General features: G+C 38.5%; 3 protein-coding genes across 5 annotated transcripts in view; 1 reads left to right on the forward strand and 2 right to left on the reverse strand.

Moving 5' to 3' along the window:
- Positions 1-6524, reverse strand: part of pik3c2a (phosphatidylinositol-4-phosphate 3-kinase, catalytic subunit type 2 alpha) — a 43406-nt gene extending 36882 nt beyond the window's left edge. Inside the window, exons 1-2 of one of the 2 annotated variants that reach the window (XM_041996838.1) lie at positions 6400-6524; positions 1926-3084 (exon numbers count right to left, since the gene is read on the reverse strand). In XM_041996838.1, the coding sequence (XP_041852772.1) occupies positions 1926-3084; positions 6400-6452 (1212 nt within the window). In that variant the 5' untranslated portion in view covers positions 6453-6524. Of the gene's footprint in view, positions 1-1925; positions 3166-6399 lie in introns of both variants that reach the window. The other variant, XM_041996841.1, reaches the window with a different exon arrangement.
- Positions 6525-7294: 770 nt separating this feature from the next.
- LOC121647385 (nucleobindin-2-like) lies at positions 7295-14697 on the forward strand. 2 transcript variants are annotated; one of them, XM_041996743.1, is made up of 13 exons: positions 7295-7443; positions 8048-8185; positions 8480-8587; positions 8684-8816; positions 9379-9482; positions 10256-10441; positions 11393-11483; positions 11682-11740; positions 11833-11925; positions 12281-12370; positions 12555-12725; positions 13073-13127; positions 13446-14697. In XM_041996743.1, exons 2-13 carry the CDS (start codon positions 8048-8050, stop codon positions 13556-13558), a joined length of 1341 nt encoding a protein of 446 aa, XP_041852677.1. In that variant the 5' UTR covers positions 7295-7443; the 3' UTR covers positions 13559-14697. The 2 variants fall into 2 exon arrangements, with proteins under 2 accessions (XP_041852677.1, XP_041852678.1); XM_041996744.1 differs by lacking the exon at positions 8048-8185 and having other exon boundaries at positions 7311-7443.
- On the reverse strand, positions 14611-17527 carry si:dkey-10o6.2 (uncharacterized protein LOC100124608 homolog). The gene is made up of 7 exons (XM_041996745.1): positions 17235-17527; positions 17022-17146; positions 16893-16959; positions 16391-16547; positions 15900-16042; positions 15401-15511; positions 14611-15092 (listed from the first exon to the last, which is right to left on the reverse strand). Exons 1-7 carry the CDS (start codon positions 17385-17387, stop codon positions 14913-14915), a joined length of 936 nt encoding a protein of 311 aa, XP_041852679.1. The 5' UTR covers positions 17388-17527; the 3' UTR covers positions 14611-14912.
- Positions 17528-17567: the final 40 nt, after the last annotated feature.

Here is a 17567-nt window from a genome sequence, read left to right on the forward strand (position 1 = left end):
GGTACCTCTAGATTTGTTTTGCACCCATCATATCTCTAAATATTTTTTAATTATTTCTGTATGTGCCTTTCAACTGGTTAAATTCCTGGAGGCTGGCTGAGAGGCATGGAAGAGGACAGTGGTGACTCATGAGCATGCATAACTCGAGTCACTGGTCAGTAAGCTAACGCAAAACTTAAATAGGGAAAAACTTTCACAAACACACAATGTTTTCAAGTACAACATAAACTCAACTGCAGTCTTATACATTTGAGTCAGAATATGACCGAAGCAGGACGTCTCTCTTTGGTAAATACGATCATTACCTCCAGATGTGCAACATTACAGATTATAACATCTTTCAGCTCCTCGCTATTTAAATAGATTTTCTGTGTAAACAAGCGTAAATATGGGGAAGCAGGGCTGGGCGAAAAGGCAAAAAGCTTTAGGAGAATATTATTTTCTATATTTGTTGATATCACAATGTAGCTTGTTAATGATGCCAGTTTCAAAATTATACTAATAATGAGCCTCATTCACCAATATCTCCTTACATCTGTTCTCAAGTTCAGAAGTCCATAACATTGCTTGTATCTTTCCTCCTAGATTGGTAAATGTCAATCTTTCCTAAATTGGAAGAATGGACCAGCTGACCCTAAAAGGTCATGACTGACGAACTGTGTGCAACCAGACAGACAGTGGTGAGACAGACGGGGAAGAATAACAAACAGAATGCCAAAAGAATGAATGAAAACCAAAAATAATAATGGTAAAAATGTACATTGAAACTCGATTATCCTCTTTTTTAAAATGAAAACTTGGTTATAAATAATCACACAGTGAGATTTGATTAATATAAAAGCAGCTTTTGGTACAGACAAGTAAACAATTGCTCCTGAATTTGGACAGCGAGCCCTCAGTCTGGTCCTATGAGTGAGTCAGGACAAACATCCTTGTGGTGTCATGGCTAATGGAGAATGTAGTACACTGTAGACTAAAATTTCATTACATAGCCTGTGACATTAGGGCTGTGCTTCTTATTTTTATTTTTATTGAACTTTATTTTTCCATTGCTGGAAAATCAACAAACATTACTTTACTGCAACTTTCTGTTATCACATGGTGAGATTTTTCGTAGTAAGTGAATTAAGTGAAGTAAAGCAGTGAATTAATTAAATTAATGAAAAATAGTTTTCCCCTGAGGTAAATTATACTGTTAGGACATCTGCAAGACCTTGCCATTTATTTTAATATAACAAAATGTTTTGTAAATGACCAAGACTTATTCTAAAAATCTTATAAAACTGAACAGCAGAAAACAACACAAACGATAATGTTGTTCAAACATGGAAGCACTCTAATGTTTGTAAGAGTAATCCTGAGTGTTTGTAGGATTTATTCTCAGCTAAGACCAAATCCAAGCTACGAAGATTCTCAAGAATGCCACAATCTATGTAAAAAATTTGGAAGTCAGGCTTAAGAGCAAATTTGCTTGTAAGAATGGTTGTTGAATGAGGCCCAATGACCACAAGGGGTATCATGTCTTTTGCTTTGGATGATGAACCAGCTATTGTAATGTCACATTAGCATGTGAAGGTAGCCACAAATGATGAGATGATGCCTTTCTGTCAGTCAATCAATAGCAAAAAACATAATGCCCCTTGAGGACATATTTTTTAGCACACCATCCAGACTTAGCTTTGGGTGATGCAAATAAACCAAAATACATGGGGAAAACACGAGATTGGGCCTTTAAAAACATCAATAAAAATGTGTGGTTATGGAGGATGAAGGACCAGTAATGAATGAACTGGAACTAAGCCTATTGCAGCTGAACTGCTGTGTCTCACTGATCTGATTTAATCAACAGTGTAGAAGTTCAAAACAGCTCTTGATTCAAGTTCTCCAAAGCTGCTTAACAGTTTCCCTGCTTAACATGTCCTTACCTGGTTGTTTGGTTTGTGCAGGGAGGAAGTCCCAGGGATGTTCAGTGAGTGACTCCTAGCGACAGGTGCCCCAGTTGATGCTCTCCTGTGCTGTGATCGGACTGATAGTGATACTTTCCCCTCAAGAGGGGGGCTATTACTACTACTACTGTTCCCTTCAGTCTCAAGCACTGCATCCCATGGATCCCCAGCGCTAACTCCTGGTACCATCTGTCCAGCACCTCCTGATGGCAGGGATGCTTCCTCATTCTCAGCTTTACGCTTTGTAAGAGGGTCCAGATCCAGCCAGTCGAAGCGACTGATTTGAGAAGATTCAATCGCTGCTGGCTGTTGGGGTGGTGGGTTAGGTGCCAAAGAGGTTGTGCCCACTTGAGAAGAATCTAGGTCAGTGCTGGCTGATCTGCCATTCTTCAAGTATTCCGAGGTGCTGGCAATCTTGTTTAACAGTTTGGCCATCTCTGGGTTTGGTGGTTGTGGGAAGACCATGGTAGCAGCAGGCTGAATAGGAGTGAAAGCCATGAAGGATGGCTGCTGCGCCGGCAGGGTCATGAAGGGTGACATGGCTGGAGTGAAACCATTTTGAAATGTGCCTGGTTTGGGAAACGGTGCAGAGGGAAAAATTGGGGTGGGCTGATGGGTTGTAGTGGACATAGTGGAACTCGATGTGGTGGATAGAACAGATGTCCACAGGCTGCTCTGGTATGGAGAGGGGCTGCAGGCATGGCCTCCAGGGTAGGAAGCACTAAGGTTAAACCCCAGAAGTGATGAGGGGCGGGACACCCGGCTATTAGCCCCAAAGTTTTCATCAAGCAGGAGCTTTTCAAGCTCCTCATTGGTCAGCTTTTCCACATCAATATCTCTGAACTTGTCCTGTTCTGCCTGTTTCTTGGCCTCTGGGAAGACAATGAGGTCCTTGTCAGGTTTATTTGTAAAGGGTGAAGGTTTAGGCGCAGTAGTGTCAGATTTTATTGATTTTGGTTTTGAAGAAGATGAAGATGCTCCAGATGAAGATATTGAAGCTGAAAAAACGTGTCTCTTCTCCTTTTGCAGTTTAGCTAAAGCCTCTTCTTCCATGCGAAGGGCTTCCTCTTTACCCACAACCCCCTTTGGCTGGGGGACATCCAGCTTGAACCCATCACTACTCGATATCTGGGCCATTCTGTCAAGTGGAAGGAGCCATAAGTATAACAGCTTTTAAGTCAGTGTGGTCAAATGGGTTGTAGATCAAAGTGTTAAGCACCTAAAAACAACAACAAAAAAAAAAGTTGTCAAAGCAAGAAAGAGAAAATTAAACATCAAAGTACCAACCACATAATTGATGAATAACTCAGTCTACCAGCTGACTCAGAGCAGCAATACATTAAATAAAAATAATCCAGATTTTTTTGCTCTGATCACATTTTGATTGCTTATTGATCAGCTCCTATTTGTTACATATTCCCAGCCAACAGTTAACTGCTTTAAAGTGAGGAGTGTCATGTGGGTCAGATAACTGGCATGTGCTTTCAAACCAGTGTGTCCATCATATTTAAGCTCACTCATAAACTCATTCTTCTTTCTGTTATCAATTTAATCAGCTAGTTATGTTACCTATTAATTGCCTGTGATATAGGAACATTTAATTTTTGAAAATCAAGAAAAACACTGCAGCAAAGAGTGTTCTGTTGTTCTAAAATGACACAGTGCTTTCTCAAAGCAGCCATTCATTGAACGATCACAGCCCCAGGGTTGAGTGAGTTCCTTCGCTCCCCAGGCGTCACTGGCCTCTCCTGAGCTTCCCCTCCCATTGTGGTGGAGAAGGCTGGCTGTGCTGGGGCTCAGGCTAGCCTAACACTATTGTGCAGCTGAGGAATTTGGCATGCTAAACAGCCCAATGGGTCTCTCTCTTCCTCTGGCTTTCTCTCACTCTGTTAGCATTATGTTAGTGCCATGGCCCAAGATTGTCTTATCAGCTGTGCGAACACCAGCAGGCTGTGACAATGTGGCTGCATTCATTAAGCATTTGACTAGGAGAGCTTGGTGCCGACTTCGCCAAAAAAAAAAAAAAAAAACAGCTTGGGGAAATTAGAGCATGAAGAAAGGTCATCATCTTTTGGTCCATGCTGTCAATGATGGCTTAGTTCTTTGCAGAAACGCCATGTCCTCTGACAAAAGATCTGTATATTACCGATTGTGACAAATTAGAGTTTAATAAGAAAAGGCTATGAATTAAAAGCACAATGCCCCTTAACTGGCACATTTTAACACACTGAACACTAAGCAGTAGCTGCTTCCTTATTCTTTATATAACCCTGGGTCAAACTGAGAAACTATGAATACGACTGAACTTCATAAAGATCACTTTAATTTATGTCAAATGTTTTGCATTCTTAATCACTGAAGATAGATCTACCCATTACAAATGCATTCTAAAGACCCTGATTTAAGACATCCATGTGCTATAAGTCCATATACGGCAATTGGAGACAAAAACAAAAAACACCGCTAAATGCCAAAAACGGACTCTTTGCTATTTGGCCAAAAAAAAAAAAAAAAAGATGGCTGATGTCATGCTCTGAAGACCACACATGAGCATAACATAAGTACTTTAAAAGTATTCACAAGAGTTAGGGAAGAGCTACCCAAACTATATACCTCTATAAAATGAGGATATAAAAGGAACAACAAATGTAATTCAAGGAATCTGGGGAATTTCCAGATAGAACCACATCATGTTCGTAACCCCATGACATGCAATTTAGTTTGATGAATTGGTGGTGCAGTGGTTAGCACTGTTGCCTCGCCGCAAGAGGGTTCCCATTTTGAATCTCATCTATGGCCTTTCCATGGGAATTTTGCATGTTCTCTTTGTGAATGTGTGGGTTCTTTCTGGATATGCTGGCTTCCCACCATAGTCCACAACATGCATGTTAGGTTAACTGACAATTCAAAATGACCCTAGGAGTAAGTGTTTGTCTCTAGGTTGGCCCAATGATGGACTAGTGACCTGTCTATGGTATACAATGTCTCTCAGGATGGCAATATCACACACTGCATACAGTGAATATTTTGATATAGCTTAGTTTACATTAAAACTACATTTGTGCACAGTGATATGCATGACTGCTGTGACAACAAATGCAAAAACATCTACATATTTCAACATATATTTAAATTTATCATAATTCAGTTATTCAGTATTAAGAATACAATTGTCAGGAACAGTGCATAAAAGCATGACATGAGCTTGTGCTACTACTTTGAGTTCAAGCCAAATGAGACAGAGTTTTGCTTCTCATAAATGAAAAATTGCAGATGCTAGCAATACAATATACAGCTGATCAAAGTGCAGTGCAGCATCTTAAATAAGTAACCAGGTCTTATAGTGTCTATTTATTTGAAAGAAATGTTCAGTGGCTCTTAGTAGAAGACAATAAACTTCTCCATCTTTTTCTTTCTTTTTTCCTACCACAGACTCTGTCCTGCACAGATGATAACGTCTGTAAAGATAAACTGAACCCAAAACAGACACGATAGTGTTGCAGCAGAAAGGAGCTGGGATTGCAAGTTGTCTATTTGGTCTGTTTATGACCAATAATTAATCCAGAATTTGTGTTTGCTCTTTCTTATCAACTATAAATGCTTTAATTGATTAGAGAATTTCACAATGACGAACACCAAGAGCGAAACATGCAGTCACTGCCCAAAGTAGCTCCTTATCAGTTAGTACTGTTGCTATGTCCAGAACAGTGAAGAGACCAGTTTGTCAGCTCGCTTCCTTGTAGTCATCTATAGATATCAAAGTACATATTCAGTTTATATAATTTATTTATGTAGTATATATATATATATTTATTCTTTTACTCATTTGAATGCATTAGACACTGCAGAACAATCATATCGCAGAGATTTTAGATTCGGCTACGTCGCTAACGCTCGGCTGATATTCACCTGACACAACCTGAAGTGCTGTTTATTGTCAATGTGCCGTTTTCACATTATGTCATCCTATAATGTGAGCCACAATGACACGAGATAACCCCCCGCCCCCTTTAACACATCATAAACAATATTTTTACAAACTAGCCCGGCTAGTCGAAACAAAAAGCCACTTTTTGCGACTTTTGGTAGCCCTCTTATTGGAAGTTTAACTTTTGACTTTGTTGTATGCTAACTTGGCCGCTAGACCTGCTGAAACTGTAAACACTTTTAGCAAACGTCTCGTTCACACAAACAAAAATCCAACTAGCTTTAGCTAAACAACGATAACTTGTATGTCTGTTTTGTGCTTTAAGGCAAACTGATTTAATAATTTAAAAGTACACAGGCAACTGCTTGCTTTGGTCCTGCCAACTAACCACAACAAGGAGGAAATGCTGGCTCTTCTCAAACGGGAAACGACTAAATACGACGAAGCCTAAAAACATGATTTCGGACACCTAATAGCTACAACTTTAGCTCGCAGACCAGTGTAATAAAAAGAATTGTTTCTCACCTTTCAGCGGTACGGTGTTTGGAGCCATTTTTCTTGCAGCTGCATTTTTCCATCCACTTGCACAGAGGAGACGTCAGTTCCTGTTGAGGTGTTTGGCGGAGTTTTGGTTGGACAATGTTGGATAGCAGTGTTTCTGCTTGGCTGGGTAGCTTTTGGGTGAGGATGGAGCGGGAAAGCAGCGCTACCGTGTGGATAAAAACAGACACTGTCTCCATCAGTGATTTTTTTTTGTGCGTATGCATTATAACGCAATGAAATTGAGATATAATTAGTGCTGAAAATCTAAAATATAGCAGAATACATTATCTTACAGTGACAGGAGCAGTTGGATTGTATGCTTGTTTACATGAAATTAAGTTAATTAAGGTGGATTTTTACATGTTGGTATTGCTGTTGTAATTTAAAAAAACTTTTAAGAAGTCTCTCGTTTGTGTATATCAGTTCTTTATATACATATATATTTATAGATATTTTTTCCGTTTTTATTTTTATATCTATATTATATATGAATAATTAAAGTAAGAATATTTAAGAAAAAAACTAAATTTTTTATTAAGAACCTTGGATTTATTCATGCAAATTGCGTATTTTGTGATAACGCATTTAGGTCAGTTCAGTGTGATTAATATAAACCTAGATATCTGTAATCGAGTTTTTATCTCAAAATGATATGGTTTATTGTCGAAAACCTCAAGCCCGCCCTTGGCTGGGGTTGACTGAACGCCACGTACAGTTTGGCTCAACGTACCTTTAAGCCGCTTTTTTTTATTTCGACACTCGTGATTGACAGGCGTAGGGCCCAATCATCTTTCAACGCGACTGTTTTATAAAGAACGTATACTTTCACTATCCAATAGAAGCGGCTAAGGCGGGACGTTGCCATGGTGAACACAGCCTTTTTTTCTGTAGGTTGCGGCTACCTGAGGCTTGTATTGGTCGTAGACAGATGACAGCTGTAAACAAGGTCCGCTGAATCCCAGGCACTTCGAGTAGCACTTAACGGTGAAAGCCCGGGGAGGAGAAAATAAGGAGGAAGAAACCAAGGTAAGCCCCGTTTTGCAAGTAAGTCTTTAAAAAGGATTTTACTTAATTAAGTTTCTCTGTATAATCCAGCATGCTTTGGGGCTTCTCCAGCTCTACAGGATAATGAATTAGCTATCACATCACCATACCATCCTCACTAAACAAAGTGTTTAGTTAGCATGTATTTTTTATTGATTTTGAGTTACAAGTCCACAATTTTCAAGCTACGAATCTCCAGTAAAGGAGCTGTTTTAAACTAAGGTCTCTACATCTTTATCCAGCAAACTAGTGTGCTATACAGACCTTTGTTGCGGAGAGTGTGGCGTTTGAGATTAAGTCTAACTTGCATAACATCATCCCTATTTCGTGTCTATGTCAAGTTGAGGCTTTTACTGATTTGACAGTGGTTGGGAAATTAAGGGTGGTGTCGTCTTTAAAGGTAAAGGTCTTTACTGACTGTGCTCTGCATCCAGCCACTGAAATAAGAGAAGAAATAAAAGCTTCATGAAAGATGTACCATCTTCAGGTAAAATCTCAAAATTACTACTTGAAACCTTATCTATTCTACCCCCCCCCCCCCCCCCCCCCATTGTTTTCTCCTTTCTTTTTGTCCGTGCTTAACTAGATGGTGAGAAGTAAAGCCTTGGCCCATTGTGGGTTGGTTCTACTGAGTTTGTGGTTGTGTATCCACTCAGTGCCTATCAGTGTGGACAAGGCCAAAGAAAAACCTGAGGTGGAGGAACTGGAGCCACCCAGGAGTACTGTGAGTCACAAGTACATTGTCCAATTCAGGGGTATCACACTTACATAGAGGTCTTAGAGAAAAACGTCACAAAACAGAAAAATAGCTTGCAGTGAAGAGAGATGCAAATGGAAAGTGCACCTACTTGTGAGTAAAAGGCTGGTGGAAAAACAAACAGAAGCAGTATCAGTTTTGATAGTGTGTTTTGTGTTGAGCTAGTGTATATTAGCAAGAGTTAAATTACCTAGAAGTTATTTTAAAGACCATAATTACTGTCAGGCATTAACAAAATGGGGGCTTTGGACTATTTCTCAGGACACCGGGCTGCACTATGACCGCTACCTCAGGGAAGTCATTGAGTACCTTGAGAAAGATCCCCATTTCAGAGAAAAGCTGAAAAGCGCCAATATGGATGACATCAAGGTACATACTCACAAAGCAGCCCAGTTTTTGGTAAGCTGTTTATTGACTTTTAAGGACTTTTAATTAACCTCTACTGTGTTGACTCTCTGGTTGCAGCAAGGTAAACTTTCCAAAGAGTTGGACTTTGTCCAGCATAATTTTCGCTCAAAGCTTGACGAGTTGAAGAGGGAGGAAATGAACAGGCTGCGGATGCTCATCAAAGCGAAACATGACATCCAGGAGGGGAATGGTGAGAATTTGTCTCTTGTTGCTGATGTGTCACTCACAGACTTGAAATTTCACAATATCTTCCTTAATACAAGTCTGCAGTTGGGTAATCATCAAATGTAGGTGATGCTTTTGATAATTTCTCCTCAGTTTCAGGAACTAAGGAATGAAACATTGAAGTAATAGCTCTTCATTTGATAAAACAGAAATACTGTTTTTTTTTTTTTTTTTTTTTACTGTTTTTTGTTATTTAATTCTTTCCTAGAAAAAATTTTATTTGATGCTTGAAAAAAAGAAGCCTCTTTTTCCCTCTGGCATAGTTAGTTATCAGTTATCTCTCAAAAAAAAGTAGAAGCTTGAAATGTCAATGAAACTCCAAGGAAAGAATTTCAAGGACATTTTTCTTACACTGATATAGCAACCATGGTTTCATTTTCTTGAATGACACAGTCACTTAGTCTCTGTGAATGCTGCCTAAATTAAGTTAAAAGGTCTTCTTTATTGTTATGTTCCTATAGGAACAGTACACGTGATCGGACTGTGATGCAGTTAAATGAACCCAACCATTATTCTCCTCTTTACAGGTCTTACATTAGACCATCAGGCCTTGTTGAAACAGTTTGAGCACCTCAACCACATGAATCCAAACACTTTCGAGGTGGAGGACTTGAACCGCCTCATCCAATCGGTATACATGCACAGCGCAGCTGTACACTGTTGGAAGGGGAAATGCTTTTGCACTGTTTGTGGTTACTGTAGTGCTGTTGCTCGTATGTCAATGCATCATATTCATTGCTATAATATCAGTCCATGACACTGTGGTTTATATTATAGCTATAATTAGTGTTGTTGAGCCTATAGAGAATTACAACTGTCAAAATCTGAAATTTAAAAGGCAGCTCTGTTAGCTGGTCTGACTTTTATTTATTTTAGCTGTAGTACATTAGGGACATTCACAGCTTTATGTCATTTGTTGGAGGGGGAGCCCTGGCTAGAGGTAGTCATTGATATTTTTAGGTCCTTATCGAGCAACAAACTTCCTCTGAAGTAAGAATAAAAGAGAAGTCAACTCATTGGGTTTACAATGAAGGCTGCTTACTTGCTTTTAAAAGACCTGTTGTTGAGCACCCATTACATTTTGCAAGCATATAAAGGTTGAACTGTTTGAATAATTTGAACTGTACAAGTTTATTGTTAAATATTATGAACAATTTTAAGATGAATTAATATGATTTATGTTAACAAGATGCACTGAAACAGCAGGAATATAAGACGTAGTCTATAACTGGCCTAAACGTTGCTATGAGAATCCTGTTCTGTATCAGGGTCCTGTACCAAATGTTGAGTGACCTACATATTTTGCTTCATCCTCTGGTAAACATCTCTTAAGGCATGTAATGTTGTCAGTTCCAGTAAGTTGCACAAATCTCTAAAATATTATATAAAAATATATATTTGTAGGCAACCAAAGACCTGGAGAACTTTGACAAGGAACGCCATGATGAGTTCAAAAGGTACGAGATGATGAAGGAGCATGAAAGGAGGATGCGCCTGAAGAACATGAAGGAGGAGGACCGCAAGAAGGAAGAGCAGCATTATGAGGAGATGAAGAAGAAACATGCCGACCATCCCAAAGTTAACCATCCTGTAAGACAACCATATTAATGTGGGTCATTTAAAAGTCCTAATAGGCAGAGCAATGCGCAGTATATTGTCTTAAAAAAATCTTTTATAACAACGTCAATCTGGGATGTGTTGTTCTGTCCAGTCAGATCTGTTGCATTTTGCTGAGCCAGAACAGCAAGTATATCCTTGTGTATTTCAGTTTTCATCTGGATGTGTCTTTTTCTGACACATAATCAACAAACACTAGTGACACAGTTCAAGTGGAAGTGATGCACACCCGTACTGCTGGATCAGTAGCAGTTCAAAGACTTCTCCATTTTTACACCTCTTGATTTTAGACCCATCTTTCAAATGAATATTTTGTTTTTATCTTGCTTAGGAAAATGATCAAATCCAGCCTTGCAGTTCTTTAGCCTTGATTCTGTTATTCTATGTTCTTGTTTGGTCAATGTGAATGAGTAACGTAAGTATAATGCGGGTGTTTTCAGTGACATCTCTGTGTGTGAAAGGTTTTTTGTTTCATCTGTAGAACCAGCCTTTTTTATTCTTGAGACTCGTGAAGGGTTATTCTCTTTGTGGTGAGCCCTCTGTACCTGCTCAGTCAAGTATTCTGTTTTATGGTAGACTTGACTAATGATATGTCTGCTTCCTGGAGAGTGGTCCTCACTTGGCTGGATGCTGTAAAAGGACTTTACACTCAAAATACACCACTGTTTCCTTCTGTCTAGACATGAAGGCCTGTTTAAATTTCTGAGAATGTGTCTTACAGTTGATTTGACCACTCCTATGATTGGTCTGTTTGTTTTTACAGTCTAATGATGGCTAGTTGGAATTTAAAAACTGTATTGACTGCCTGTGCTTCTAAATGACACTTAGAACCACCGCCAGGGCCTTTCCCTGCCAACTGATGAGAAAATAGTGAAAGAATAGGAATCATTTGTCAACCGTGTGTGTGTGTGTTTGTGTGTCCAGGGAAGTGAAAACCAGCTAAAAGAGGTGTGGCACGAGGCAGATGGCTTGGACCCAGAAGATTTTGATCCTAAAACCTTTTTCAAAATGCATGGTAACTACAAAATACATGAATTTCGAAAAATGAATTACACATAAAAAAAAGAAATTTGTATAACTATCTCCAATATCTAAAATGAAATATTCAAGCGAATTGAAAAAAATCCTTTATCCAAAAGGTGTATTTGTCCTACTATTCATGTTATTCATATGGGTGGCATTATATGTTGAGTTCAGTTGTTTTGTATTGTAGACAGTAATGGAGATGGCTTTTTCGATGAGAATGAGCTTGAAGCACTTTTCACTAAAGAGGTATTTTTTATTTTACATCTGGTTTTGCACATTTTAATACAATTTTTAACATCTAAAGACTCTATAAGGTATTTTTTGCATTTTTCTTTAAGCTGGAGAAGGTGTACAACCCTCAAAATGAAGAGGATGATATGGTCGAGATGGAGGAAGAGAGACTGAGGATGAGGGAACATGTTATGAATGAAGTGAGCCTCTGCAGTAACACAACACATATGGAGTCTCTGTCACTTTTTAGGTCTGGCAAGTATTGGGAGGCGTCTTTGGTTAAGTATTCAGTCATTTTAGAGTATCCATCCATTTTCAAGCAGAGACCGAAATAATTATTTTTGGACAAGGTTTTCCACAGAATTGTGTGACAAGCTGCACACAGGCTTGCAAACAGATTTGTTTACTTATAACTGGGTTGCACAAGGCACAAACAGCAGCAGAAAACCAAGTCATTGGTTTAGGAAATAGATGAAAGGTTTTCATTTGAGCATAGGCTAATGATTAATCAAGGCAACAAAAATAGATTAAAGCAATTTCATGTGCTTTTTTCAGGTGGACAGTAACAAAGACAGACTTGTGTCACTGAGCGAGTTTATGGCTGCCACCAAGAAGGAGGAGTTCTACGAAAAAGATGAGTGGGAGGTAAGACCTGGAAATACAATTCTCTAGGTGAGTTATGCCAAGACTGAATTCAGTTAAGTTGTTTTGGAGCCTAAGTTAAAACTGGTATTCCAAACTGTTGTGTACCATTTGATAAAGTTATACTTCAACGTCATGAACATAGTGATGAAAATCATGGCATCCTTTAACTCTCTGATCTCTGCAGACTTTAGATCATAATCCCTTTTACACAGAGGACGAACTGAGAGAGTACGAGCAGCAACTGGCCAACGAGGAGAATGACATCAACAAGAAGTCAGTTGAGCTGCAGAAACAGAGGGAGGAGCTTGAAAAAAAACAGGAAGAACTTAATGCTCAGAAGATGGGGCTTAAGCAGGTAAATTAAGACAGCTTTATGTTTTGTTTTGGATTTTGTAGTTGAATTGAAATTATAGATTGAGGATATCATTCCCTTTGTTTTCTGTACTTACATGACTGCCATAATCCATACTTGAGATGATTGTAGATGATTCTGATGAAAGGAATTCATTACTGAATGGCACCTGAAATGTCTCCTTTTATTTCTGAGCTGCACTTAAATGTTATATTTTAAAAACTGTGTACATACAGTGTTTCTAACTGCGGGCAAGTCTGATGTGCAGTTTTATTGAACAATGCAATAATTTAACCATTTTCATTTTTTTAAAAAATCACTTGCAATTTTCCTGCTCTTTCTGTGCTCAGGCAATGGAAGAAATGGAAAGGGTTAAAGCTCAAAACCTAAAAGCTGAAACAAAACGTAAGTATGACGTTGCAGTTACTGTTCTCTGATGCTAATCTATCCAATGGGGGGTTTGCACAGGCTTTTGCAGTGAAACGGGCTATCGTGTTTCTCTTTTGCAATGTTACTGGATTTGCTGAAGAAATAGAAAAAAAATGGTCATGACAAAAGGGACACAGGCCTGTGTTTTAGTCTCTGATACTAGAAATTTCAAATCCCATTGAATGAACAAAATTGGACACTCCTCGCCTTTTTTTTCAGTCTTCAAGGCTATAACATTTAATCATCTGCTTAGTAACAGTTTAAACACAACTTGTGCACATGTGACTATTGCAGATCCTGGATCTCCTGTAGCTGAAAGTGGACCAGCACCAGTTGTACCAGCAAACAGTCAGCCACTGCCCCCTGGTCACCAGCAGCAAGATGTACCAGTGCCAGGACACTCTTAGGAGGCCTCAACACTCTTCATGTTATGAGTGACCGTGTACTTGTATGTTTTCATAGTCCCAGTTTTGTGTTGATATTTCCAAACCATCTCTTGATGGTGGTGGAGGGGGGGAGGGGGGTACCTAAGCATTAAGAGCGTATAAGAGAATCTGATTCCATGCTTCAGATTTCGTGCCAGTGCCAACGGTGGCCCTCCCCTTACTGGCCAAATCAGCTGAATGGGCCAGACTTGAAATGTGGAGCTGTTCCAGTTTTCTGTGTTGACAATCAATCCTTTTGTCTCTGTCATTTTGATCTTTTACAACAACAAGGACCCTGTTCTCTATGGGAAATTCTTTGGGGTGAAAAGGGGAGGGCAGCGGCTGTAATAACCGAATGTTTTGTTTTGTACACACTGTAGTGTGTTGTGACTGATGCCATCTCTTATTTACAAAATAATAAAAACAATGAAAATGTATTTTTCTGGCTTAGAAAAAAAGAGAATTAGGGGTTGAAATGATCCTACTAAAATCAAGTTTTGTAATCAAAAAGTCAGAAATAAAAAAAATCACATTCCTTCCAAATCAGATGTATTTCTAGCTGTAGTGTCTTTTGGACCCAGTGATTGCAGAGCAGATGAAGTTACACACTGTATTATATATATTTAATTTTTTTGTTACTAATTGTTCTGGTGTTAGTGACATGAATTCTGAAGTTGTCTTAAGTACGTGTATCAATGCGCAAGAATGTCAATGTGTCATTTTTCATGATAAAATATTTTAGATTTATTTATTATCTAAAACCACTGGAAATCAACCTGCAGGCTGAAAAAGATGGGAACCCTTTAATTAAAAAAAATATTTGTTACAGGTTAATAATAGAGGGGAGAAAAGTTATACAGGGTACATTCTGAGGGGACTTGAGATACAGTTCACCTGTTTGTTTATTATTCATATTTCTTTTTTTTTTATTTCTTGGGGTGACTGCGGGAGGGGGGCACCTCTGGCTCCAAGAATAACTTGGCCAGTTTAGTTTTCTTTACATGCTGTTTGAAGAAAAAAAAAAAGAGCTGAAATCTGTTCATCATCTTGTTTATCAAGTTCATGACAATGTTGTTCATGGTTTGAATGTTAACAATAAAATGAATGAGCTGGCAAACATACCATTTGTATAGTTGCATTGCACAAATTCAGCCCACTGATTTAATAAAAAAAATCATATTCAAATCACTATTAAACAAGTAAAACCACTGTGTGATACAAGGTTGTATGATTTGTAAATAATTAGATCATTTTGGGTGCCTCCAAACTTTTCTCATTTCTCAAACTAATTTATAATTTGTGGACAAAACATTTGAAAAAAATGATGAGAATGACTTCAGCTAGCCCCATATGACACTCTGAAGCGCTCCATGAGGTAGGCGCCTGATGTAACTGGTGGGTATTTGTCTGAGCCGTCACAGCAGGTGATCAGAGCCTCATCATCTGGTTGGACAAAATATGCCAGGGACTGGCGCGTGCAGGAGTCTCCAACAGGGGGCAGTAAAACCCTGTGACGCTGGGAAACAGAGACCAATACTGTTTCTAAAATGCAATTATGTATATATACATATATATATATACATACATACATATATATACTTAAGTATATATCTGTCAAGAAGCAGCTGGAAGAAATTCTGCTAAAATTCATTACAATTAATTCTTCCATTTAAAGGTAATTCATAGGCACAACTTTTAAAAAGACTTGAACCTGTTAAGATTAAATAAAAACACTGCAATTGTTTTTTATCTCATACAACAAACCTAGTTTTGTTTTATTTTAGCCGAACATCTATAACAGTGTCATAAATACTCTTCACTTACCACTGAAATAAACTGATCACTAGTCCAGCGTTGCATCAGGTCAGCAATATTGATGAGGACGGCTCCAGGGACAGTGGGAGCAGAGATAAATTCACCAGAACGATTACAGACCTTAAAGTTGGCAAGTGACATTGTGATTAGGTGATTTAAAGCATGTTTAACAGGTTGCCAAACAGATTTTATGCAGAAAAAAGGCAATTAGTAAAATTATACATAAAAACTTAGATAATTAAACAGATTTAACAAAAGCTACCTGTAATAATAAAAAACTGCAGTTAGTAGATAACTATAACATACTGTTTAATAACAGCTAGTTATTATAATTTGGGGCATTAAAGTCAAGCTAAAGCAAACTAAGGAAAAACCAAACAAACAAACAAAGATAACCACAACTTAAGCTGGAATTTAATGTCCATATGCATTTTATTTAATTGAATTGAATTATCAAACACCTCTTGTGGGTGTGTCTCCTTTCTGAGGAGATGATGTAAAGTGTTACCTGCAGGCCATCAGAGCCCTGAAACAGTAAAGTGATGCTGCCATAGTCTGAATGCTCTCCACACCGCAGCTGACCGTCCTTTGCTTTCTCATGGTTCACAGGTGGGTAGTAAAGGGACCGCAGTGTTGTCCCATTGCAATCAGCTGCGAAAGAAAGCAGCATTGTCACGGTTTGTTTCTTGTCTGTGGATTAAAGCCTGCATGAGGGTCAAGATTTATTTCTGTTCTGGAAGTATTTTTAATAAGAAGACGACACGGGAAGTCTTGGCAGTCATGTTAGTTTTCTTTTTTTTTTGTTAGAAAGTTTACTCCAATTATTCTTAATATTATGCTCCTATTCCTGTATAATTACATTAAGTAAAATTGTTCTAAAACAGAAATTTGTTCAGAAAAGCCAAATATCTAAAGTCATCATCTTCTTTAACATGTACTTTGGTCCCAAGCAATTGTGATTATTACACATTATGGAGACAGTTAATGTGGCAATCATACTTCCTATAAAACAGTGAGCACTCAGGAACACATCTGGGTCCAGACCCAGGCTGTGGGCCATCACCCTCAGCACCCGAAGACTCAGCTCTTTACAGCGCTGGAAGAAAGTTGTCTGGATCTCCTGGAAGCCCATTACAGCGCCCGATGATGGCCATTTCTACAGAACAGAAAAGAACAGCCTGACTAATGCCAGAGCTGAAACTGATATTGAATTTGAAAAACATCAACATTTTAGAAACCCATCTTTGTGTTTTCTGCTATTTTACTGCATTATTGGGGTTTCACCTCTGTACCAATACACCAATAATTTTGTGGCAAATTCATACTAGCTAATGTGGTTATTTAATATCATTTCAAGGTCTGCTTTAAAACAGAAAAGTGGTTAAGTAACAAACATTGATTATCATGTACTTTAGCATTCAAACTGGAAACAAACACAAAGGGATCAATCTGGACTGTCTTGTGACTGAATAAAAAAGTGAAGTAAAAAGTTAATTCTTACTATGTCAGGGTGAAATGAGGAAGTGTTGAATGACTCCTTAAGGTCTCCAGGACGAACTGGATTCAACCTGAAATGGGATTTTATTCATTCAAGATCAATTAAATTGTCCAAAACATGACTTCTTCTCACCTCTCAGTCTCCAATGACACCCAGCCATGGTTGGGATGGTTTGCAAAGCTTTTCCTGCTGAAGGGCTGCTTCAGTTCATCAGGCTGCAGAAAGAATTTCTTGGATATGTCCATAACACGGTTTACCTGTCCATCACATACCACAGAGGAAAGACAAATTCCACTTTAAGCACTTCTGACCAACTTATTTGGAGTTCTCTTAATTTGTCCTCACCTCCTCCTGAGTGATCCCCGTGTTTTTCAGGAAAACAAAACCAATTTCGGTGAAGGCATTTTTCAGCTCTTTACCTAAATAGTTCAGCTGTTCGTCACTAATATTTGTCTCATTGAGGTTGTAAGTGCTGAAATCCACCACAGGAATGTTCATTTTTTTAGCTTTTAAACCAGAAGGAAAATATATAATACTTGCAAAACTGAATGCAGAAGTTGTAAAAGCTTCGCACAGTCGCGCGACCTTTGGCTGACTGAGGGTTGAGTCACGTGGTATTTTTCAGCCAATGGGTGAAAAGCTCTCATTGAGACCCAATTATACAATGTTTATTATCTT

The sequence above is a fragment of the Melanotaenia boesemani genome, chromosome 10 (assembly GCF_017639745.1).
Source record: "Melanotaenia boesemani isolate fMelBoe1 chromosome 10, fMelBoe1.pri, whole genome shotgun sequence".
Taxonomy (NCBI): domain Eukaryota; kingdom Metazoa; phylum Chordata; class Actinopteri; order Atheriniformes; family Melanotaeniidae; genus Melanotaenia; species Melanotaenia boesemani.